This window comes from Dromaius novaehollandiae, chromosome 14 (assembly GCF_036370855.1).
Source record: "Dromaius novaehollandiae isolate bDroNov1 chromosome 14, bDroNov1.hap1, whole genome shotgun sequence".
NCBI lineage: Eukaryota > Metazoa > Chordata > Aves > Casuariiformes > Dromaiidae > Dromaius > Dromaius novaehollandiae.
The window spans coordinates 7,023,352-7,049,822 of NC_088111.1; the positions used below are offsets into that span (position 1 = coordinate 7,023,352).

At 38.1% G+C, this 26,471-nt stretch overlaps 1 protein-coding gene across 1 annotated transcript in view; it reads right to left on the reverse strand.

Annotated features, from left to right (window-relative positions):
• DNAAF5 (dynein axonemal assembly factor 5) overlaps window positions 1-23,839 on the reverse strand; it is a 32,034-nt gene extending 8,195 nt beyond the window's left edge. Inside the window, exons 1-9 of the mRNA XM_026116215.2 lie at window positions 23,218-23,839; window positions 22,616-22,800; window positions 21,657-21,781; window positions 20,939-21,054; window positions 14,522-14,754; window positions 11,776-11,988; window positions 9,416-9,559; window positions 5,330-5,498; window positions 2,333-2,480 (exon numbers count right to left, since the gene is read on the reverse strand). Coding sequence (XP_025972000.2) covers window positions 2,333-2,480; window positions 5,330-5,498; window positions 9,416-9,559; window positions 11,776-11,988; window positions 14,522-14,754; window positions 20,939-21,054; window positions 21,657-21,781; window positions 22,616-22,800; window positions 23,218-23,764 — 1,880 coding nt within the window. The 5' untranslated portion in view covers window positions 23,765-23,839. The remainder of the gene's footprint in view (window positions 1-2,332; window positions 2,481-5,329; window positions 5,499-9,415; window positions 9,560-11,775; window positions 11,989-14,521; window positions 14,755-20,938; window positions 21,055-21,656; window positions 21,782-22,615; window positions 22,801-23,217) is intronic.
• Between the last annotated feature and the right edge of the window lie 2,632 nt (window positions 23,840-26,471).

Sequence of the window (26,471 nt, forward strand, 5' to 3'; positions counted from 1 at the left end):
TGCCAAAACAAAAGCTTACTCTTTGGTGAAGTTCCCCAGTCCTGCAGTGATCACCTCTCTACAAGTAATACCTGCATGACCTACCTCAGTATGCTTATCTGAGCACTTCAGAGTCTTTCAGCTGGAGAAATGCTATCAACCCCACTGTACAGGCGAGAAACTTAAGACAGAGAATGAATAAGGTTGTGTGTTAAATGAAAGCTCCTTCCTATCGGCCTGATCTGTGACCTAGCCACCTTCCAGCTCTCTGTCTGGACAAGAGCAGCACACCCCATGCGAAGGAAACCAGAATGCGTCAGCGAGTACGCTCCAGCCAGGGGCATGGCCTGGAGCACTGGGGGATCAGGACTCCACAGCATGCCACGTAATATTCCTCCAATATTAGAGGTAGCCTACATAATTTTCTGCAGATCACAATGAAAGGTAGAACAGAAATTTAAAGCCAAACCTTCAAATTCTGTTCTGCTGTAACATATGATGTTACTTCCAAGGAGAAAGAGCAGGAGACCAGAGAACAGAAAACACACAGGGAGAAAATGACAGTGAGACTAAATTGCTGACCCAATAAATGCGATTCTGTGCAGTAGATGAACAGGAGCTAATAACGTATTGTGCTGTAAATAAAGGACAGTAAAACTAGACTATAATAGTAAATAGAAAGAAGGAGTTTTATATTCTGATTTTAGACTACAATACATTATTACATATTTAGTAAGCATTATTATTATGTTCAGGGCATCACAGAACAACACACCAGATGACATTTCTTGGCTCCAAGGTCTTTGCATTCTAAATTAGATGATACAGTTCTGAGACATAATACATTAGCTTACACCAAACAGGCAGATCCTGGAAAATTCAAAATAGTTTCCAAAGTGCTTTTACTTCTTCCTTGCTTTTAGGAAGATTCTTGCATATCTGGACTGATCTTGTAACTACCACTTAAACATTATTTAAACAAGTAATTCACTTACTACAAGGACATTTTTCATATGAATAACGATTTTAATACTGGATCCTGAAAACACTGAAACATCCATAACAACAAATATAGCACAAAAGTGCTATAAAAAAATTTTAAGGGCAGCTTCATTATATGCCATCTTAAGTATACCAGCCCAGAATCCATTAGGGGATGTGTTAGCAGAGATTCTTTAGTTTACATGGAACCCCCACTAAAAGGAAACACCTTTTTGTTTGTTTTTTCCTTCTCATTTTATTTATTTATTTATTTACACATATTATAGGATGCAGGCCTGGAATATACTAAATACATATATAAAAATGGCAAAAATATGTCTCTCTTCAGCATAACATGGCCTCATGGAATCTGGATAACATATTAGAACGCCCACTCTGAGTTTGCCCATTTGCTCATCAGAATCATCAAAAAGCTTCAAGTGTAACTGAATATTGCTAGCAAAGTACTTTTAGGTAGACTGCTTCCTGTGATTAATATTCAAACTGTTCTTTCTTTTTCTTTTTAAGTTAAAAATGAAAAAAGATGCATCAAAATATACATTTACATGCTAAATACATCAGGCAACGGGAAAAGCGGAGCAGATATGATATCTGTATTCAGGACAACTTTGCGGTAGCATTTGCACAACTTTGACAAAAAGGCCCTATTATTGGGATTGTTATAAATAGAGGGTTTTTATAACAGTGTAAATTACAGTTAAACTATAGTTGCAATGCTTAAATAGTGCCAAGCAACAAGACTTTCAGTATCAGTCACTAAGCGAGTAATAATAACTCTTTATCAAACATTTAGTGTAATGCTTTTTAAACACCATATTAGACCCTCAGTTTTAAACATCCATACTTTCTGGTGTTTGATTGTTTCCTTTCCATAGCTACAGGCAAAGTTAGAGGATTTAACTGTTGGCTAGGGAAAACAAACAAAAAAACCCCCAAAGAATTCCTAAGAATCCCCATCTCAACTTTCAAACATACATTCTTTTCAGCTATGTTTTCTTTTGTTTTTCTGTTTTCTGAAAACTGTCCAGGTCTGCATGATATCCATTTTAAGTCTTCCATGGTGACAAAGACAGAACGACTACAGAGGAGAAAGTCCAGACTTCAATAATAATGATAATGACAATAACTTAAAAAAAAAAAAAATTGTACTCCGCATACCTCTTCTAAGCACTGTTAGAAATGCACAACAAGGAAAATAAGCTACAGCAGATGGTGGGAAAGTCTTTCTTTTCCCAGAAATGCTAAATTCTAACATGGACACAACTATAGGGGTTAAATAATTACCATGGACATTACTTTTCAATGCTACTTTGGTGTTCAAATGGCTGTGTGAAATTAGAACTTTACTTACCCCTGAGAATTGACAGTTTCATTTCCTTTCTGGAGCAACTGCGATAAAAGAGTGAAAAGTTTTAAGCGCATCTGGGGGTCTTTGTTTGGCTGAAGACATGTCTTAAGAATGAGAATAAAGTCATGGAGAGCTTCACCTATGACAGGACCTACAAAATAAATGTATAAGACTTGTTTTGGAGCATTAGTAAGTAATTTATTTTATCTTCTACCTGAATGTTTAATATGTGATTCCATTAAAATTCGTAGGATGCCTGGTAGTATTTAACTCTCCATTCTTGCATGGCAGCTATTGATGTATTTAGGTTACACAATGTCAGGGAGTGTACAAATACCCGAGCTAACTCTCCAGGCTAGCCCAGGTACCGGCAGTCTTTGCCATGGCAGTGCGGTGCTCCCTGAAGACTGTTTTACCCTGCTTCTCACCTGTTTTACCCTGCTTGTTACTTTTATACTACGCTGCATTCTGTAGCGTGGACATATCAATGATATCTGCTATTTGCTGAGACCAGTGTGGTGCAAGAGGGCATTTTGGGTGGACTGATATGTTTGGGGAAACCAATGCTGTTTGCTGTCTAGCTCTCAGAGCTTGATGTTGTGCACAAAGTTCTGGCTTTATTGAACTTAATGAAAAACAAACAAACAAACCCTCTACTGAATCTGGTATGACCATGATACAACTCCAAACAGCAGAACTAGCTACATTTTTGTCTTCCTTCAAGTTTTTCCACACGCAGAATTCAAGGAAAGGTATTCATGACTCTAAGAGGTATAGGAAAGGGCTTGTCTGAAAGGATCAGCTTCAAAATCTGGATAATGAAAGTATCGCAGTAGTATTCTAGTAGTATTCTTTCTCCATGTTTAAATAATGCACATTTGAATTTTAGAATATAATTTAAAATAGGTATGTCAAAACTTGTACCTTTCAAGAATTCATTGTGTATTTTTCAAATTCATTCTCTAGCTTGTTAAAAATTTGACATCCTGTGATAAATTGTTTTTACTTCTAATCAATAAACAAATAAAAAACAAACAGAAACAAAAGAAACCTCACAAACCAAGCTGTTAACCCAACATTTGAAGAACTGACTTTCTCAAAGAAGTAAAGTCTGTGCCTTACTTCTTAGTAATGATTAATAGCCAAGTGGCTTTAAATCTTTTTGTTAAGAAGAGGAAGAATTCACATACACCATGCACATTTTACTCTGTACACTGTTCACTGTGGAATGCTCTGTCTTTCTCTATTTTGTTTTTTTGTTTTGGGGGAGGAGAGACAATGGGGAAGGAGAGGATGGAGTGGTAACCTAAAGAACATGGAGCACTCAGAGACCTAACTTGTTAAATCAGTGTTGTTCAGAAGCCAAGCAACAAGAGCTATAATTACAGTAGATATAAAAGTAAAACCAAATGCAACAAAAGAATATAAGCAGTTTGCTATAAACTACTTTCCTCTAGAGCTTCAGCAGTTTTAGTTTCTTGTGATACACATTCCATTGAACTCCAGTCATTCAGAAAATCCTCTCAGAAAAAGACACCATACTTTGGCATTTCTGATGACAAGAACATTCTGTCACACGTAAACTGGACGGATTGAAGGACTCAAGATTCCAAAACAATTTCAATAACATTGAATTACATCTGGAAATGCACTGTTCAAAACTCAAAAAATTTCAGTGTCTAGACTTAAGCAATACAGGGTGCTAAGCTATAATTTGCTAAATTTCCATGCCAACAAATAGGTCTTTATTTTCATAACATTTATTCAAAATACATTGCTTCATGCAAGTTCTGAGGCATTTATTAAGATACTGCTATTACATCAAACTGATAACAGCAAATTTAATAGATGGAAAATAAACAAAATAATCTACATCACTAATTGCAGTATAAACTTACATTCTCGAAAAGCAGTAACAATTGAGAAATTGGAAATGGGTAAACCTGATTAAATTGATTAAAAACAACATTATGTGTGAGAATGAAAAAAAAATAGCTCTAGGAGCTGCTGCATCAGACAGAAAACGCAGACAATAGCATATTACCAGTGTGGTGTGCAAGCCAAAATGTTTGCCCAGACATCTTATGATTTATTTGCCATTAAGTAAAACAGAGACAACTGTCTCTGTTCCTCAGACATGGAAAGGGGAGTGCAAATATACAGAAATGTTGGCCACCCAGAACTTGCACTGAAAAACTTTTTTTTCCTACAGATGAAAGGAATTTGTACTTATGCTTGTTGCTGTGCAAAGTAAGATGGTGGGTGCCTCAAATATGCTTTTTGAAGCTTTTTTTGAGATTAAAGACTAAAAGCAGAAGACACAGTTAATTAAAACATATCCATCCACATTTAACTGTATGCAATATATCTAACAGAAGTAGATGCTTATATTCCCTTCATAGTCAACAGAAAAGAAAACATAAACAAACAGGAATTTCTTTAGAGTAATATTTTAATGATCTGAAAAGAGATGTCTAGGTCAAAAGAACTGACTATCACTGCCTCCCTTGCCTATAAACACAATTTGGAGAGCTGCCTCAGAGATATCTTTGCTGTGGACATCTAAAGTTTGGTGAAATGAATCCCAAAATGTTTCACTAACCTATATGCAGTAGCGCATAGGATTACTAGTGTGTTCAGGAATATAAGTGAGGAAAGGTTTGTACAGAGACCTAGTATCTTTTATTAGACTAGTGACAAGGTGGGGGGAAGGAAAAAAAGAAATAAGATGCATCTTTTTGCCTCCCTGTGATCCATACCTATTTCATTAACCTGAAAGTTTAGCGTTACACAAATGTTTTTAATATACTTCTAGCAGCTGACATTCCAAAAGACTCCGTGGCTGCATCAACATTTCATTTTTGCTTTTCATGATATGCTTGTGAAGTTTCTGAATATTAAACTACATATTATAAAATACAATATATCTGCATGCCATGGAGATTATTACTTTATTTTTTTAGAACTAGATCAGCCATCATGCTACTAAATAAGTCATACCTGAATGAGTTGCAATGACATCTAACTGTAATAATTCTGGAGAATAGCAAGTCCAACAGTTATGGGATACTGAAACCCATTCCATAAGCTGAATTATATGCTGTTTGTAGAGATAAAGAAAGCCATCCAATTGCTGCACTTCAGCTAACGAACACATTGTTTTCTCTACCTGTTAAAACCAGAGACAAGAGATTTTAACTTAACTGGAATAATATTTAAAGAAAAAAAAAACACTTTATAAAATATATGATTGTGCTGTTAAGAACAGAAGTGACAAGAAGATTTCTATATTTTCTATTTGGATGATCACGACTGATACATAATTTCCTCTCATACTACATCTGCTTAAACTGAAGCAGAATATGTCTTGATTTCAAAAATGATATCATATGGAACACAGCAACGCAATAGCAGAATGAAAGAATCTCTAAGCCGTGTGAGAACTTCTTGAAATGAACCAAATTATAAACCAGTTAGTATTAGATTAGTTTTAGAGCTGTAGTGATTTTCTCCTCAACTTTAAACACTTACGTAAAGGTCATTTCTCATGCCTGCATCTAGCTGGATATGGCAGACTTCAAGACCTATTGCTGCTATGACACAAAGAGGACATGGCCTTTTTTTTGTTTTGTTTTAAAATTTATCTGAGATGCTATCTCTTTCCAGTAGCTGGGTGGCTTCATGATGAAATTATTTGTACGGTAGGTACACACAGACAAGTGTACATGTACTGTACATACCTAACAGACTAACAGCTGATACAGCTTCAGTCTATTTGGGGCTATAAACTGCAAACCATGATATCTGATTGCTCAGTTGGTGCTCTTGATCCTTTCCCTTAGGACAAGCAACCAGAAACACTGATGAACACTAAGCAGAGGGGCCAAAAATCAAGAAAGTCGGAAGAGTGCAATATTCACTCATAAGTAGATCACACTGATGGAATATCAGTTGTTGCTTCAGGTATCTCCCTGATCTTCTGTCTCCTTATATTATATACCTTGAATTGAGGTTCTATAATGCAAATGTTTGAATAATTTGCTTAAAATCAAAATTTTTTGATCCTAAATATAAAATTATTTCCTGAACAACAAATTTGTACTTGTAAAGCTAAATGTAATCCATTTGTTCTATATAGTCTTAAACTATTTTAATAGGGATTTATTGGCTTCTGCAAGTTGTACAACTCACTTTGAAGTTTTAGGATACCGAGTAACTGCAGAAATAATAATAATTAAAAAAAGCTATATTTATCTTCATGACAAACATGAAATATTGCAATTATGTAATCTTGCTGCCAGAATTCCTACATGTCTAGCTGAAAGAAAGGCTAATGAGAGCAAGGATTTTCATCCAAAGTACTGTCAACTTTAAAAATCGTCTGTAAATGCAGGAATATCCTAAACCTTTACTAATCTTGGGAGATTAGATTTGCCATATATTAAAACCAGGATTTATCTCAATAAAACTGCTTTCTTTGTAGGAGAATGGATTTGTAAGTTTTTAAATGGGCATTGTCCATTTTATAGATCACTGTAGGGCTAAACAGACAAAACATCCCAGATGAATCTGTCCGAGGCTTACTTGGACAGGCTTTTTGTTTAAAAAGAAAAAGAAAAAAAAAAAGAAAGAAAAGGAAGAGCCAGAAATCCCCACCCTCACACTGGTTCTCCATGTGACAGGTCTTTGCTCTGTACCTCTTTGTCCTGTAAACTCTTTCCAGTATTTGTTTGGAGCTTTGTTCCATTTTGCTTTATTTCAGAATAGTTTTCTAAGAGCGTGTCTATTTGGAGGCAGCCTGACAGCTATGGGGCCATAAATACTGATGGTACACAGGCCGATGGAATACCATGCCTGGGAGCAACAGAAAAGGAAGTAAAAAAAAGCCATCGCATCTAAGGAGCATTTTGGGGTGGGAGGGGAAGAAAATGAAGGGGGCAGGGGAAACTTGGTTAGGTCATGATTATACTACGTGAGGATAGCTTGCTGATTTATGTAACATGTAGCTTGGGGAAGTAGGAGGAAGAGAGAAAAAGGAATGAGATAAGGCCTAGACAAAAAGCTCATCTATTATCAGAGCATCTACAGATATTCTTGATTTTAAAGCATTCCTACAACATTTAAACTTTTGGTTCAAGTAAGAAATTTAAAGGTCAACTACTGTAAAATCAGTCTGATGTGTGTCTTAACATTAAAAACAAAAAACACACAAAAACACATGCACACAATTATGAAACTACCACTTTTTTAGGCTTATAGTGCTCTTGATCTAGTTCTAACTACAACCAAAAGACTCATATCCTCCACAAAATAAAACAGAATTAAGGCCCTTCTCAGAACCAGCACAAATTCTAACTCTATGGGCCTTCAACCAAAGTTATAAACCTTCTCAGGATCTACTTTCCAAATCTCACCTCAGTATTCACTAGGTCTACTGACTCCTATCCATCCAAGACTTAACAATAAATAATCTACGATGTCTCATGATATCCTTTGGAAGGGTTCGACAATAGCATTACTCCTTTTGTACCAAATCCTAACCCAAACCTGAACCACAACTAAAGCTCAAGTCTTAATCACAATTCAGAATGCACACAAACATCAGAACTAACTTGAAACCAGGAGTCTTTGCTGGCACAAGCTCTCAGCCTAGTTTTGTGAGGCTGGAAAGATGCAGCCTCTCCTGCAGCAAGCCATAATGTTGCTACTGATTCTAATTCAATCCTAGGCTTAACCATTGCACATTAGCTATCATCAGGTATTCTGTGTCTGCTAGCACCAATCCAAACAGTGCATTTAACCAAACCCCAACAATCATCCAAATCCTGGAAGTCTTCCAGATCTAGTAAGAAATGCAGATCTTGAGCCTCTGCTGTCCTAACTTGTAACCCAAACTCAAAGCCTAACTCTGGTATTAACTGTATACAATATGTATAGTGAGTTATTCATGTCCTTGCACTAACCAACCTTTCAGCGCAAGAGCCTTAGAAGCTCTAACAAGAAAGTCAACTCTAAAGTTTCTTGCCACAGTAATATCTTTTCCTGTCACACCAGCTGGACTCAGGTATCAACCAAATTTCTGCATACCACACATGCAGAAGCTAATATGTGCCTTACAAAGATCAGCATACATCCTAATCTTCTGGTACTTGCAAGATGTAATGATACATTCAGCTCTTTAGCCGCCACTGTTGCCCTAGACTTTAATCTCAACTTTAATCCCATCCTACTCCTAGCATCGCCCTGTCTTCCAGTTCCATAAAAGAAGTAACCTATAAGACACTAGCCTCTGTCTCTACTAATCTTCATTACAGACTTGTGGATTTGCAGGATCCAGTATTAAACTGAGATTTTCAAACTGTTGTCTGGAAGTAGCTACAGCACCTAACAACCAGTTTGATCTGATACTGGCAAAGCAGAAATGTCAATATCCTGACTGACAAAAGATAAAATTCATAGGTCTCTCAGCCTTCGCAGTTACTTCTAAATATTAAGTAACCTGCAGAACAGTGTCAGGGAGATATTTGCAGAGGAGTTTTATGGCTAAACCCAGAATCCAAATCAGATGTGTAGCCATGGAGTTTGGAGCGTTCCCTCATGCTTTTTTCATTCCAATAGAGTGAATCTAAAGAACATATATCTATATGCATATCCATTACATTTCTATACATTTGAAAGATTGTTTAACATATTTAAGATGTACACACACATTCACACACATGTGTGTGCAGATGAAAGATAAACAATCCTCCAAACAAAACTAGTAGCTTAGTCCAAGCACGTATAAATCAGATTTTAATGATCTGTGCTACTGGAGAAGTAGCCCATAACTGTTTTACTCAGATTAAAAACCAATGTCACTTCAGTCATGGAAAAGGATAGGGCCAGGCAGAGGGTTAGCCAAGGTCATATAACCTGAAATAATTTCTAACTCTAGCAATCTTTGTCAATTAGCTCTTAGTTAAATATTCTTGAGTTTCAAAGCCTAACAGAAAGAAAATTGATTACAACTCTATTTAGACAAAATGTCTTATCAATAGTAAAAGTCAGAACTTCACAAAAATATTAAAACAGTTCATTGTTTACCTTTTCTTTAAGGTGCTGAGAACGTGGTATTGCCATTACTGTCACCAGAACTTTCGTTAGCTGCAAGCTAATTTCTTTGCAGTCTTCCTGGCATACTTCAATCAATGCTTGTACACAACAAAGCAACTGTTCCATATAAAAGACCTATTTTTAGTAAAAGCATAAAAGGTATTGTTTCATTAGAAAGTATTACACATCCTCTTCAAGAGAGAGTTATGGCAAATGACAACAATAAAGTCTGAAAGTCATATAATTACTACATTGGGATACATCGATCATTTTGTGTTAGTTGTTTTGATGACCTTCATTTTGGTTTTGATGACCCATATTCTACATTTTATAGAGCACAACATAATCTTCCTCTCATGCCTTTTGTTTCTATTTATGCTTTCCTGTTAACAAAATAAATGACCCTCCTCTTAATCACAGAATTGCTCCACTGTGAACAAAACATCCAATCGTTTTGGAATGCTTACCAATAGTACTTTCTCATTCTGAACTGCAATTTGTTAATTAATAACGTGTTATATCACTTTCAAATATTGTTCTGTGCCTGACTATTTTGAATGGAACAATAATGGTTAAGTAAATAAAACAAGAAAACCTCACGGTCTGCTTTTATCTCGGCCAATTTATCCCGATTGTTGCAATATAATGCATGTTATCTTGATCCCACTGAAATCAATGGAAGTCAATATTCTTGTCAGTTCGCAATAACTTCTACGATTAAGTGCATCAGATATTCCATGATTCTGTCAGATTACATTAAACTTAGTGTCACTAGCAGAAGAAGCCATTGTTATAACCTCCACTTTCGAAAAATAAATGAAGCCTAGGAATAGGTTAACTGTAAGTGTTATTAATCTCATGGACGTGGTCAATCCTTAGCTAAACAGCGTCTGTGCACCATTCGCTCTCTAAAATAGAGAGGGATTGTTTTTCAAGACCAAAGGCTAGAAAAATTCTGTCAAACGCTTCAGCTGCAGATGAATGTGTCTACTGTGTGTAATGCTAAATAGAAGTGGTGAGCTTAAGACCTCATAGCAATTTTGCAGATACACTCCCTGGGATTGTTACTGGAACAATCAGGTTATAGTGCTTCCAGTTATATGAGTTCCTAATCATCACAAGCTTCACAGAGATTAGGGTAAATTCTCTGCATCACTGATACACATTCCATTAGGGAAGAACCTAACAAGGGAAGAACTTCAAACGTATATCTTATATTGACTCAAAAAGACAATTACACTAGATTCAGTCTACACACACGAATAACTTCCTTAAAGGGAAGCCTGAATCTAACACAAAGCTTTAAAGATTTTTCTGAAGACACAGCAGTGGGCCTTTTTTGGTTATCTTAAGAGTAGAGGCCTAACAGAGTTCTGCTGGAAAGAAAGCTGGGATTTCACGTATGGGGAAAGCTGTAGGGATTCCTCTTGTTCATCTGTAACAGCTCTGTTTCTGGATCCCAACAACTCCTGGAAAAAGGAGTGAAAAAAATCCTGAAAGCTATCAATCTCCACTGAAGAGAAACTCTTATCTCTTTATATAACAAGCAAGGAATATTCTTCAAATACTAGACTGAAAATAGTCTTCAGGATCAGCCATTCCTTATGTGTACACTTGGAAGCAAATTTCTGATTTATGAAGGGTCTTCCTCCTACATTCTCACTTAAAGAGAAGCAATCCAGCCTAACAGCTTAGGAAGCATGCTCTTTAAGGTACATGTAAGCATACTGGTATGTACCTTTTAAAACAGAATAATAATACCAAAAATAAAACAAAACAAGAGTAGACATTAAAAAGGAACCTTTCTTGGGAAACCTGACACAGCAGTCACTACTGACTGAAAAGCTGTCTGTCACTTTTACCGATGAGGATCAAAATATCTGATCTTCTTTGGACTGTGAACACAAGGCATTTCAAAACACGGGTTAAATCCTGCCTCTGGACCAGCCTAGGTAGTTCTATATTAGTACAGTATATACTAAACAGCTTCCTCGCTCTCCCACCACGCTTCCTCATTTTCCTCCCACTATCCATAGCAGTTCTCAAACTTGGACCCACGTCTCAGCACACGCTCAGCAGATAATGGATTGTCAATAAGGTGTTGGGAATGAAATAGTAGATTTGATCAGGAGATCATGACTAGGAAAAGAATATACGAAGGCTTAGAGAGCATAGGAAGCTCCTGACCTTATCTCAAACACATTGCCACAACTATATCCTGAGATAGGGTAGGGTGGGTGTGCAAGATAGAGACAGGAAAAGGAGCAATTAGGGAGAACAAGGGAAAAAACAGGTTGAAGAATTACTGGTCTAAAACTTGTTACTGTTGTGGATTTTCCATTTATCCTTACCTCTTCAGATCTTTGACAGATTTCAGCTTTTGACAGTGCATTGCCAAGATCAGTCAAATGAGGCTTTAAGATTTCTTTTGGGCTACCACAAATCACTGCAGTTAGAACCATTATATGAGATGGCATAGGTGTTTTCTCAAAGGCTGATGTGATTAACCTCAAAGATACCTTAGGGTTGACAAATGTTCCAATCAATTCTGCTGCTTTCACACACTGAAAAAAGAACAATAACAACAACTTGAGGATTTTTCTAAAAATGAATTCCATGCAACATATCATGGTCTTTTTCTTTTTATGATTCCAGCTGTTATTTTAAATGCTTCAGCAATTGCCTTGTAGGACTTTTCCACTAACTCAGTAATGATTATATGCATGAAAAAATTTTCTTGACATGTGTTCAGTAAGCACGTAATAAGGCATGCAAGCACTCTTCTCAGCATCAGACTCAAACTTCCATGAGAAAGTAATGTACAGGAATGAAGTATACAACTTCCAGTGTAATAAAGTCTCTAGCTTAGAACAACCAGATGTCCCAGATTTACTGTTTAGATTTTTTTCCTCCAAATGTTCCAAGGCTTGCTCTCAGCATTCCTACCACCCATTTATTAAAAACAACAACCAACAAAACCAAGAGAATAATTTTTGTTACTGTACTAAATTTTCACACTGACATATAGATCTCGTTTAGGTTGGAAGCACTGCGATGGGGGAAGCGCCCACTGATTTCGGTCTCCTACTCTTTTAACCGAAAAGGCTTCAATTATTAGACATATTGGTATGCTGCATATCCATGTGAAATGCCATTGCTCCAGAGCTTACTACCCAACTGATGCCCAGTATTTTCAATCAGGGGCAAAAGAAAGATATGGCCAATGACTGTGAAATTACCTGTGCAATATGAACATTTCCTAAACCCCTTAAATTAATGATTGGCTCATTTCCTGCAACCTCAAAAGTTTATATATAAATGGAAATAAACTTTCAGCTAGTGATTTAACTATGGTTGTTTAAGTGCATCTAATTCATCTTTAAATCATGCTAGGTTTTAGTCTCAATGGTAGCCATGAGTTCTATAGTTTCCATCTGTACTATGTGTAGTTATTTCTTTTCACAAAGGCGAAGACTCAAAAAAGCTATCAGAGACTCTATGGAGATGTGTTGTCCTCTTTCACATCTGCCATAGAGAAAGAAAAAGAATCTTAGTATTTCAAAACCAGAAAAGGGACAGCATAATTTATCATTAAACAGTTTGCAAATATGAAATGATGCATTTTTATGGATCAATCTACTCATTTTAACAGGGGAAAAAAAGACAATTGACCAACTGGAGAACTCTTAAACCCCTAATTTGGTATCATCAGGCTAGGATGCGTACATTTCTCAACTTGGTGGCTGCTCTGAAACAGATTCTACTGTGACAAAAGACAGAGGAGATAATCAGAGTATCCTGGGAGGCAGCATCATAAAGGAGATAAAAAGTATTCACAGCCAGAATTTGCCGAGTCTTAAATTCTGGCAGAGAGAAGAATAAAATTAAACACAAACCATCTCCTAAGTAGGAATTAAATCTCTTGGAAGCACTTGAAGAGATTAGTGGTGGGATTCTAAGAGAGAGGCAAGTATGGTCATAAAAAGGAGTGGAAAACTATGCTAACTGAACACATACTTTTGAATTTGTATCTATGGAAACAAAGACTGGATAGGAAATTTTACCATGACAGCAGGACCATATAGGTTTATTCTTCTAATTACTTAAGGTTTTGTTATGTTTTAATACAAGCACTAAGGAACTTGAAAAAACACATATCCACAGCAGCATAGTATCTCCTAATTCAGAGAGGGAGAGCATGAAAGAAAGTGCACCTAAGTGCTCACAGTCTGCATATGGCTCAAATACTTGCATCCAGTATGTAGAATACACACTACTCATTTCCCAAAACAATAAAATGTACTACTTTAAAAAAAATTTACAAGAGCCTTTGGTTATATGTGTTCTCTTGCTCACATAGAGCTATGAACAGATTTTTTTCTTAAAATTTCAAAAAAAAAAAAGTGTATCGCCTGTATATTTTCTGATGAATTTATCTAGTGTCTTCGACTCTTCAACTATGTGCGTTTTATTGATTTATCATTGACCAAAGTGTTGACAGCATCAACTGTCTGATAAACTATTAAAGAAAAGGGATACTAATCATTCCTGTACAAACAATATTAAAAAAAAGGGTATTTCACAGGTAGTAACTGAAGTATTCAAACATTGAATATAGGTATCACATGGAATAAACATGCTTCAGTGTTTGGCTGGATTTATGGTTGGATTATGAACTAGGAAGAGACAAGTAAAACTAACTAAAAAGGGTATGGACTGCTTTTTCTGCTTTTTTTTTTCTAAATGGAATTTTTTGCCCCAAAGCATTCATACTTTAATCTGCTGCTTATGATTTTTATGACGCCATTCATTATCACTGCTTCACTGGGTTGGTATAGAAATTTAACATTATTTGAATAACTTTGTTATTCATCTTCATACCAATAATACAAGAATATACTTATTTTAGCATAGTACATATAAAAATATTTTCATGGATGTTAAACACGTGGATATTAACATTTCAGCCTGATACTTCAGGCATGGGCAATTCCCAGTGAGCTAAGGTAAGGTCAACCCTCAGAAGACATACTCATGAGTATTAAGGATGGGGTCTTTATTTCAAATACTGTAGGTATTGAAACAGAGTAAACTTACATTCCTAACCACATCACTTTCTTCATCCATGCATGCTCGGTACAAAGTTCTAAGCAGGAGCTCCATGTGTTGCGTTATATGATCCTCTGCATGTAACAATAATATGTACAGAAGCTGAGATGCTTTTATTCTTGTGCTTTCAACCCAGTCTGTTATATCATGACAGAGACCCGGAAGAATTTTGAAGAGGTTTCTTGAAACAAGTTCCCGACAACCTAGTCCTGGTCGAGTCACTAGGAAAAAATAAAAACATCTTATCAAAGGAAAGCCAACACACATTATGTCTTAGAAAAGTTCAAAGACTCTGATGAGAGCAATCACCTGCTTCAGCATGGAACAAATATTCCAACTGCTGCTGAGGATTTTACCTGTGCAGGCTGCATTGTCTTTAATATATGTTGCAAAATTTAGACTCCACACAGCTCTCAGAAAAGTTATCTATTTATTACTGGATGGCGATTTAGATTACGTGTTTAAAGATGTTTACAGAATAGTAGAAGGAAAAGAACTTAAATTTGGGACATCATCCACTTTGAAAAATGCAGTTTAATAATTTCCTTTTAATCCTTACAGGACAAATTTTCTTCATATTATAATTAATGACTTAAACATAATCTGAAGAAAAGAAAAAAGGCAGAAGTCACAAATACCACAAGTGATGTGAACTGTGGTAAAACAGATGGTATCAGTTGTGCCCTCTAAAGGGAAAGGTTGTAAGTGTACTTAGCAATATGAAAGCAGAAAGGGAGGTTATCAGCCAAAGAACAGTTTGCAATACCTAATGGTCTCTATTGGAAAATACATATGTAACAAGCACTTGCATAGGACTTTCTAAATACCAACATCTTATCTATTAACAAGAGTTCTATCCCTTTAAAAAAAATACTCTATCACTTTCTCTAGCTGTCTTGTGAAGTGGTAACTATGATAGCATAAAACCTTATTCTGTATAAGTAGGGGAACAAGCAATATGGACATTTTCATGCAGATGTATACCTATAAGAGTACACAATTTAACCATTTCTGTTTATTCCTACCCCATATTATTACTTGTATGAGTACTGCGTAATACTACTCGTATAACTACTGGGTAACAGATTGGGCCAATAAAATTGATAGTATTTTTAATCACAAGTACCATAAAATCTCTTTGCTGAACTTCTTAAAAAAAAAAAAAAAAAAAGCAGCAGCTCATGCTGACGCATCTCTGTAATCTCTGATTTGCATACTAAGTAATGCATTTCAAAATGAAGTTGAAGACAATCACAGAATAGGTTGGAAGGGACCTCTGGAGATAACCTGGTCCAACTCATTATATAATATTTTATACAAAGTTGGAAAGGTGGAAAAGTTAAAAGGATTTGTGGGGTTTTTTTGAATTAAATTATGTATTCCTTGTAGAGTCTACAGATTTCTAGAGAAGTAAGAAACTTAACTTCCCCATCAAATGCTGATTGTTCTGTCTAGTAATTATCAAACTTGCATCTTAGCTCATTTATAGATCAATGAAACTCAGAGAAGCAACTTGACCAATACAATAAGCAGCTATCGTGCCACCATTGCTGCACTTTACACATTGAACTACATCAGTGCTTTCCAAAGAACTGCAATTGACTTTCCATTACTACAAATTTCAATTACTTTTTCTACAGCTGAGAGTTTTTTCTTTTTAAAACTGTACATCATGTTAAAAAATAAAAATACCTTTAAAAAAATCAAGAAATTCATTATTGCCACCTGCTACATTCACATACTGTTTTAAGAGAAAATTTATTCATCTTGAGCTATCAAAAAGACACACTGCATGTGCCATTACACATTATATTCCTGATACTGAGTTCTTGTAAACTCTCAGAAAGGAAATGACTGAGTTATCTCAGAATATTTTCCTACACTGGTCCTTGTAGCTACAAATGCTAAGAGGAAAACTGACTAAGGTAAGCGGCACAACAAATATGAAAGGCTTAAAAAAACGCTTATGAGATACTTAGAGTAGAAAAAAAATCAAATATCAGGACATGAACTGGTACTTTGGATTATGAAAAGTGACAATGAGTAGCAAAATGTCAAATAAAGAAATCAGCTTAAGACAACAAACACAGATTGGCATCCTATTTGACCTGAGGCAGAATCTTGTTCAAACAATTTGGACCATTCTTTATCAGCCGTTTCCTTCATTTCAGGTGCTCAGACGCAGACATTTGCCCCTGTAGCTACTCCTGCCAAAGACCTCCCTGCTATAAACTGTCTGCACCTGTGTCCTAAGGCAATGATTGCTGTTGCTCAGTGGAAAGCTGTTCAGTTGGTTGGATGGCACCTAACACGAGGTCTGCCTCTACTTTTCCCCCGACCTGCAATATCTGTCATCCTGAGATCAAAGCACGGTGAGGCTCATATGTCAGGTTGAGAGCAGGAAAAAGATGGTCAAGTAAAATGTATTGTAACTCAGAATTGTAAAAAGATATTCCTGGATGTTGAATACTCAGCTGTAAGTGAGACAAAATAGTGACAAAGTGTTAAAATATGTTATCATCCTATTATACAAAAACCTCGTGTGTGGGGGTGAAAAAGAAAAAAAAAAAGAAAGAAAAAAAGTGCGGGGATGAGGTTAATAACAATTAATCTGTAGACTAATGGTAGTGAGACACCACAAATTATTACTTGGAATTAACGCAAAGTAGGCTCTTTGACATCAAAGTTTTATATCTGTAAGGTTAAGTAGTCAGTCATCCTCTCATTTTTCTTTTGTCACATAAAGCTTGAGTATTAATATGAGATACAATTTGTAAGTAAAGATAAGCAGCTGGAAATTTTATCTTAAAGTTATCATTAACTCAGGACTCAAGTCCAAAATTACCAGGTCATTTCCTTAGAATGTTCTGTAGTTATGTATATATAATCACAGCCAAGCCTTAACTGCACAATTTCAGCACGCAAGATGCATGAAAAGGCAATTAAATGCAGGGTTGGAGTGTTGCCCAAATTTGTGAAGCACAATTATTAGGCTAAGAAGATTATTTTGGACAGCTCAAAAGTAATGACTGGTTGGTGAAGCAGATCTCTCTTCCATCTATCAAAATTCTATTGAAGCATTTGTATGGAGAACGCACTGGAAACAATAGGCAAGTAAACAGAAGAAAAGCTTAAATGTTAACTATAATTTGGACCAGTTCCACTTCCACGACAAGGCTTAGCATTTTTTTGTATCAATTTTTCATACATACATACGTATTCATACATACATAAAAATCAATTAGATTTTTATGTATCAATTTAATTCATGAAATAATTGATAGGTGCCCCTTTCTAAAAATGTTCCACACACACACAAACATACCATAGAGAAAAAAACAAACAACATACAGAAAATTAGCAGTATTAGAAATATAAACAGTAACAACTATTTCAAGGACTAGCACTTTAAGCTTTTTCTTTCACCGATCCTTCCTCTTCCTCTCTTTCACTCCTCTGAGTACAGGCAAACTGTAGGGTTTTTTGCAGCTATAGAGACAGTTTTTGTGACCTTTCAGTATCAGAACATCAGCCACAATGTCATTAAAAGGGATAAGCACATGTAATGGCCATGATACAGTGTAGGTCATTAAAAACAAGTGATTGGAGTTTAAACGCTCAACTTCAGCACTTCATGTATGTCAAAATATATATATATTTTATATATATAAATATATATAATATAAAAAGTTATCTAACTAGTGACAAGTGTTTCTCCCATCACTGCTGGATATAAAAGCATTCCTTACCACTTATAAGCTCCTAAGGTAATATTATAACTTACATCATAGAATAAGGAAAAAAAAATTATAGAAAGAAGAACAGTTCAACTTGACTGTCTTCAAAGCAAAACAGTTCTGTCAAACCAGTCAGCATTATGAAGTGTTTCCCCTTTCATTCAAGCATTACTGAGTGAAACAATCCTAAGAAAGTATAATTTCAAAGGAGAAAGGACTCCGGAACCACTGTCATGGAAAGTATTTTGCTGCTGGGGATTCTGTGAAGTGATTGTCAGGTAGGCACAAGTCAAGCATGAACCTGTTCCTTCACACCCGAAGAGTTTTTGTTCTATTAAATATAAGTATGGAAATCAATGTGACCCATTTTAATCTTCTCTCTCACCGACAGCCACATGCATGTTTTTAAACATTAACTTTGTGAACCTGAGAGAGGAAACAAGCTTCATGTTACCACAAACATATCATTTAAAAAGCTATCTACAAATCATACAGTGCTAAAAAGTAATCTGTCACTGCTCTATATCTTGTTTTCCGTGGATAATAAAGGAAACTACTCTTTCTGTTCCCATGTCGTTCATGTGTGCTGGTAGACTTTATACCTAGTGTCTTACAGTGGAGTTTGAATACATTTTAATGCAAATTTTTCTTCCGTGCAAATTCTTTGGATCATTAATGTTATGTCTTGTTTTCATTATTCAAATAATTAATAAGGCTCTTTTGTTCTGCCCTCCCTTTCCACCATCTCTATGCCCCTTTTCCATCTGGCTGCTGGCTTATGTAGACGTTATTGCTACTCTCTGCCTCACTGTTTTCTCTCTTTTTCAATGCAGGCATTTTCATTTCTCTCACTCAAAATGCATTCAGGGATTAATGGAAAAATGGATTTCGTTGCTGAACAACAGTTTTATATATATTAGTGACGGGAAGTGGCAATAAACGCCATTCTTCATTTTTTGCAAGCAAGAAAGCCTGTAAACAACTTCTCTCAATGCATATACTTTTTTGTTTGTTTTTTAAATATAAATTCTCAGAGTTATTGTAGGAATAGTGTCTACAAGAATATCTTAGTCCTAAGTTACGTACATTTAAAAAAGTGTGACAAAGGAAAAAATTTCAAGCTAGATGGACAGATATGATTCCCAAAGTCGAAGAACCATAAAAAAAAAAAAAAGTCACTCAATGAATTCTGTGTTTTCAGTATAATAAGGAAATAGTAAACACTAATTAATCCTTTATAGGAACATAAGAGGTGAGGAGAACACCCAGGTCTTTTGATATAGCTCCTGACTTTTCAGGCAACTAACTTATAATCCTATTCACCTCTCAACTATTGAGATTTTTTTTTGCAGCTCACAGAAGGCTAGAAAGCTTGTATTCTTCTGTTCTATGCAAAAGAAAATTCTACACAATTTAATATTCTATCCACAATTACAATATAGTAACTTAGAGATTTTGAAGTTTACTTAAGTAAAAAGCTACTTAAGTAAAATGTGACTCTTCAGAACCAAAATGATTTTTACAGAGAGGGAATTCCTTCCCAAAGCTGTATGTATCACTACTACTTCTTTCTTCTTTACCCACAAGTGACCATTCAGTGATAGTCCACGATGGCTCAGCGTTTATTGGGCAGACTTTTAATTCTATGTCTTGTTAGGCACATAGTCACTCTGTTGTCTGGCCTGCACTTGCAGGAATTAAGTACTCATATTCTAACAAATGACATTCTAAACAAATTCTAACTAATAAATTAGTGACACTTCATTCACGTATTTCTTCTAACCCATTGGGTCAAACTCGCCTACTACAAAATCTAGACAACCTTAATTACATCAAGGGTTCATAAGTTCCATTGTGTTATTAGTGGGGGGGGAGGAGGGAGAAGCCCTGCTATACACGAAAAAGAAGAAAAAGAAAAAATATCATCAAGGGTTTGCCCATAAAATAATTTAATTAGCAAAAGGTTTAATAATACCTTGCTTCTTTCTCCCTTCCCTTCTTTCCTGTTTTTGTTAACAAGAAAAGGTTTTGTTAACTTTAGAAGCAAGTTTAAAAGAAACAGCCTAAGGAATAAATTCTGTTCTTATTAAGGAAAAATAAAAAACTGGAATTGACATTGTTAGGATAGGGAAGAAATTCTCTCCCCTATCTATGAAAATCATTTAAATACCAATACAAGCTGTGGCTCATGTCAGTCACTAGGTCTGCCTAAAGCAAAGGTGGCCTAATTTTATCATTTGCTTAAAAAATAAAAAAGTATTTTCCAGAAATAAAGATATTCTTCAATAAATTGTGTAAGTGTGTGTTGGGCAGAATCAATATTTTTTTCCTGAGGTAAAGCAAACAAACAAACAAAAACCCATTGTTTACATATCCTCAATTCCACTCTATGGAAAACATTAGTACTTTGACAATGTCTTTGGCAGCAGAGGGGGGAAGAGGGAGGACAGAAACAGGACGGAAAAACAAAAGAATAATAATTCTCACTATACAGTTTAGGGCCTGAAGATCACTTTCACCACTGAACAACGCTATGCTTCTCTTTACATTAACAAATACTACATCTTGTGATGAATATTACACATTTCGCTCTGCTGTCACTGCTGTGCTGCAGCTTCAGGATTCAGGAAGTATTCAGGAAGTAAAAGAACTTCTGTACCACACTCACCTCCATTGGGATAATGAGATGGTGCAACACTGAAATCAACCTTATCCTTCAGATCATCTTCATTCTCTTTCTCCCACTGCAAGCCTGTCTTTTCCCAATAACTCCCAGCCAGCTCCCTAGAATAAAATATCGATTTTCATATCTTGCTCCAAAAAGGAAAACATTCTGAAATGAGACTTCTAGAAAAATATGAATTCCTATATTCAGCTGGAAGGCTGGAAAGCATTCCTACCATTTAATTTAGGCACCTTAAGTTAAGCGTTTATGCTTCTTATGTACTCAGCGGACAGAGGTATCCTCTTTCAAAGGATAATTCAGAGCCTTTGTGTCAGAAATCTCTCTCCACTGACTATAAAGGAAGCTGGAAGAAATTCAATAGTATGACTACACCGACGTGAAAAATTGGCTTTAGTTACATTTATAGAAACATAATAGCTAGAAATGATTTATAATGAATAAGTTCTTTATGAACAAAACTAACTGAAATTAAAACGAACTCTTTTTCTTTTAAAAAGGATAATACAATCATACTTACCTGAATGTAGCTTTCAAACAAAAGTCATTGGACATAACATTATTATGAATAGGTTAAAACAAACAAACAAACAAAAAATTAGGATTTTTTTCCAACCAATGTACCTGTGAGCAAAGAAATACTTCCATGTAACACACCTACATAAACGGAGAAAGGAGGAAAAAAAAAAAGTGTTCTCCTTACATGTTTTCAGGAATTTCATCAGTAAAGCCACTGAGTAACAAAGGGATCAACTTGTGAAAATAGGAATATCTATCTCGTAGGTGCAACAGCCATTCTCCAACGACAATTGTCACAGCTTGCCGAACCTGCATGGATTAAAAAGAAAAAAAAAAAGGACAGGCCATTTTAACTATCTCACAAAGGTACCAGAAAAAATAAAAAGTAATATCTGCTTTTGGTAGAAAAGACTTAGTATATGATGCATAAATAGTCTCAAGAGAAAAGACAAGAATCTAGGATTTCTCTTACTTGCAAGCAAGTATTCTAAGTAATACACAAAGTTCTTATACTCCCTCCTGTGCTCTCTGTCTTAGATAAGCTTGGATTATCTGTTGCACAAGAGCACATCTTCAAGAGGAAGCAAAGACACAGACCTAACCCAGAACACCCTAAATTCTGATGGTTAAGATCTCTGTGAGTATATAAGAAATGTGAATGAACAGTTTCTTTGTACATGCACTTACAGCATGTCTCCAGAAGACAATTGTCTCCATTCACCATAAAGGAAACCTCGGTTAAATAATGCGAATATTCCTACTCAGGAAATAGTTTAGTTATGGTTAAGCAGGACATTTTTAAAAGTTACTATTGCAACTGCATCTTATGAAGGGAACAACACCATTAACGTCTGCCAAGCATCCAAAAAAGCCACAGAACCAAGTCCCAGATAAATTTGGCAGAGGAATTTAGATAGAATTGCAGGCACCCATAAAATAAAAAGCCAAGGTGCCTATACAGTTCAACTGTCTGCAGGATTAGGTAGCAGCTGAAAAGGCCATCCACTTTGCTTTTGGAAGGTTTACAACTGACTAAGCCTGTGTGTGTCATATTTACATATCTCAACTGAATGAAAGAAAGCTAAAAATTCAGAAAAATGAGTCAGATTCAAAATAAGCCCAGAAAGAGAGAGAAATCTGCACCTTAGGAATCTCATCAAAGAATCGCTGGGCCAGATGAGACAGAACGTCATCCACAGACTTTCCATTTCCAAACTGTATCACAGCTCCCGTAGCCTGAATTACATCAACGCGAACTCTGTAGTGCTGGTGCGAAATCGTTTGCATCAAGGGGTTTATCAAAGATTCTGACTGCATGTGGAAGTGCTCTGTTAGGGCAGAGAGACAGAAACTTCAAGTATGCCTTTATCCGTATGTGGGTGACAGCTCCTGAGTAACATCAATCTGGTTGCTGTGCATAGTGTTACAGAAATAATGTTATTGCTTTTATATAGCATGAAGATTTAACTTTACACTGTATGAGAACAGAAGACCAACCCACGTGTACTCTTCTTTCCCACAGTCGCCCACGTCCCATCCTTTGGGGGTGTGATCCCTCAGCATCCTTCCCTTGCATGGTTCTTCTCAGACGGATCCTCCGAGCCCTGCAAAGCACACCCGAGAGGGCGCAGGTGGCCTTCTGTGTCTCTTCCTCTTCCCCGGCTGCATCCCTGTGAGCTCCTACCAGTTCTTCCCCCCAGCCCCTGTCCCTCCCGTGGGCCCCAGGTCCCGTCCCCAGGCCCCACCTGGCATGGCCTGGGCGCAGGCCACAGTGCACCTGCAGCTTTCGCGCCTGACCTCGGCATAGTCGTCGAGGAGGGTGGCCTGGAGGATGCGGGTAACGTCGGAGAGGTAGGGGGCCATGGAGGCCCCGCAGCGCTGCAGCAGCAGGCCCAGCAGCTGCACGAGGCCGAGGCGCAGCTCCTCGCAGGGCTCGCAGCCCCGCAGCGGGCAGAGGCGCTGGGCCAGCGCCGGCAGGACGACGGGCAGCGCCTCGCCGGGCCGGTCGCCATGGCTGAGGCCGTGGCGGAGGAGCTCCAGGGCCAGCTCGCGGCACCGCTCCGCCGCGTCCCCCGCCAGGCAGCGCGCCAGCGGCCGCACCAGCTGCGCCGCGAACACCTCCTGCACCACGGCGCTCGGCAGCGGCCGCTCCTGCACCGCGGCCCGGATGGCCTCCAGCGCCCGCAGCCGCGGCCCGCGGCCGCACTCGGGCCCCTGCAGGCAGCTCAGGGGCCGGCTCAGGGCCTGCGCCACCTCGGCGGCCCGCGGCCCCTCGCCCGTCGCCGCCGCCATGAGCCGCCGTCGCCGCGGAAGCGCCGCGCCGTTGCTAGGGACGCGGGCCTGACACCGGCTGCTTGGCGGCCGCACGGCAGCGCTTTACGGCGGCGGCGCCGCGCTGTGTCGCGCTTCACGGCCGGCCGGCGCTGCTGGCGGCCGACGCCGGCTCCGCGGGAGCGGCGGTGCGTGGCTCCCCGGGCCGGAGCCCGCGGCTGGGGCCCGCGTGCGTTCAGGCCGCGGGAGACACACATTAAAATACGCTGGTTTAAAACCTTCGCTGCGCTCACACATCCAGCCCGAAATGTCACCAGCGAAGGTTCTGGAAGGCGCTGCGTTCAGCCCGGAGTTCTGGATATCGTTATCCCCGTGGTGGATGAAGAGCCCAGCACAGCCGCGCGCGCGGGTGACGAGCGAGGGCAGCGGGGACAGACCCGTCCCAGTACCTGCTGCGCGAGGGCGAGCACGCCATGGCTGTGCAGCCACGCGCTGAGCGCGTCTGAGCCCTGTTTACTGACGATACCCTGAACAGTGCAACTGCGCCGGGGGTGATCCAGAAAACCTTAAACCAGCAGACAGAGGAGTTGTCCCTCGCTAATAGTACACACACAGTTATTTATATGAAACTGTGACAAGGAAGTAGACGTTAAGTGGCTTCAGTGTGTGGCTTGATCCCAAACTTAAAGCAGAGATCTGCTTTACTGAGGTGATAAACACATAGAGAACAGATGTGACTGGACATCAGCATGGACAGCTGGTTACATCACTGATTTCAAATGCCTGCAGCCTTACTTGCACACTGTAATTTTAGAGTTGTGTATCTGAACAGAGAAAAATGTTTTACTATTCTGGGAAACTTACCTGAAAGCTTCCTAGAGAACATTCACTCTCCCATTCACATGAGTCTGCAGTGAGTTGACTTTATTCCTGCCAAGTCATTTATTGCCAAAATGGCAATCCTGGTGAAGTCAGAGGCATTGCTTGCGAATAACTGAGGAACTGAGCCAAAAATTACAATCTAGAGATATGCTCTTTTTTTTTTCCCTGGAAATAAAATGTTGAATGAATTTTCCAAATGAGCTGGATGAAAAATTACTCAGGTATTCCTTTCACATAACAAAGCATTGTAGAGAGGTGACAATGCAGGAAAATATTTAAGCCTCTAAACTTCTTTTAAAATACAAGGCCTTATGTATATACAAAGCAAGCTTTGCAGAGAGGTGACTTGCTAATAATAGCTATTATTTTCTTGTGCATAATGTGGGGGAGGCGCAATTGAAGAGAGACAGAGAAAAACAGCAGCCTGCACAGGAATTTGCTTTACAGAGGCTCAAGGATATAGGACTGTCATTCTGAAGAACTGTTTTCTATGCAGCTTGCATGGATATAGTTGGGAGAGGTTTCTAGGAGTCATTCTCAGACTTCATTCCTCACTGAGTCAACAGGGCTGCCTGTTGCCTCTTCAGCTGCCAAATGTGCAGCACTTGCTGCATTCATGGTGCACCTCTGCCACTTGGAGAGGAGCAGCAGCATTGGCAGGGGCTGTCTTTCCATCCCTCACCTCGTTAATGAGCAATATCCTTATCAAGAAAGAGAGGAAAGCAAAGGTAGCAAAGACAAGAAAGCAAAACAACACATACAACAGACCAAATAGGCATCTGGAAAGGATATGCTTGAAGTAAACACCTAGCATAAACCACTGGAGACTGTCATGAGGAGGCTTTGGATGACTATTATCAACCAAGAGGCATGATACTGAGACAGCTGTGCTGTGGTACAAGGCTGAGTTACTGCCCAAGGCAGCACTACTGAGGAGAAGTAAGACTGACCACAATAGACCTTCTGCTGTACAGCCCAGGCGGCTCTGTGGGACAGGCGGTGACAACTACCAATCTCATACAGGACTTTAATATTCTGATGGGACATTCCAGGTGCTACAGTAAAGCATCACAGAGAAAGGACAGTAATTTCAGCACATTTAATAGCTAAGAACAGGAGAGGCACCTGGTTCTTCATATCACGTGCGAAAAGAGAAGCAAACTTCAGACAAACTAACAGGGCAATGGGAACGGTGGTAAAGATGTACAAGGACTGATGGCAAAGGAGACCAAACAGGCTGGCTCCTCAGTGCTGGGCCACCACAGAGTACACCTTCTGGAGGGGAGTTACTTCTGTATGGAAACTTTTACATATAACGTATTAGCAGCATCACTTTTTCCTTCTGTTCTTCCTGGTGTGATCAGCATATACTGAGAGAAGTAGAAATAAGTCATCGATTTCTATAACAGCATTATTTAATTTTTATAATTCATTTGTATTAGTTCTGTAGGGCTTTACACAACACAACATTTTATGTGCTAGTCTGATGACTGTGCCTGTACAGTCAACAGATACCTAACTCTTAGGGTCATCTGGGTCTTGAGCAACTATGCTTAATTTAGAATGTAGAAAATTACAGAAGTAATTCAAATTATTCGTTTAAAATAAGGTTGTACTTGCCAGCAGTGATTTTATATTGTCGCTACGCTGCTCCTAGCTTGCCTGGGAAACTCTGGGGGTCCCACACCGTGGTAGTACTGGTTAGCCCACGGAGTTTATGGCATTTTAACATCTTCCTACTTCACCATATCCTCCTTTGACAAAGTAAGGATGTGATTTAACGAGACCAGTATTTGCACAGATCAGCCAGCTGCCTCATCCTTTATCCTGCGACAAGCACGAGCCC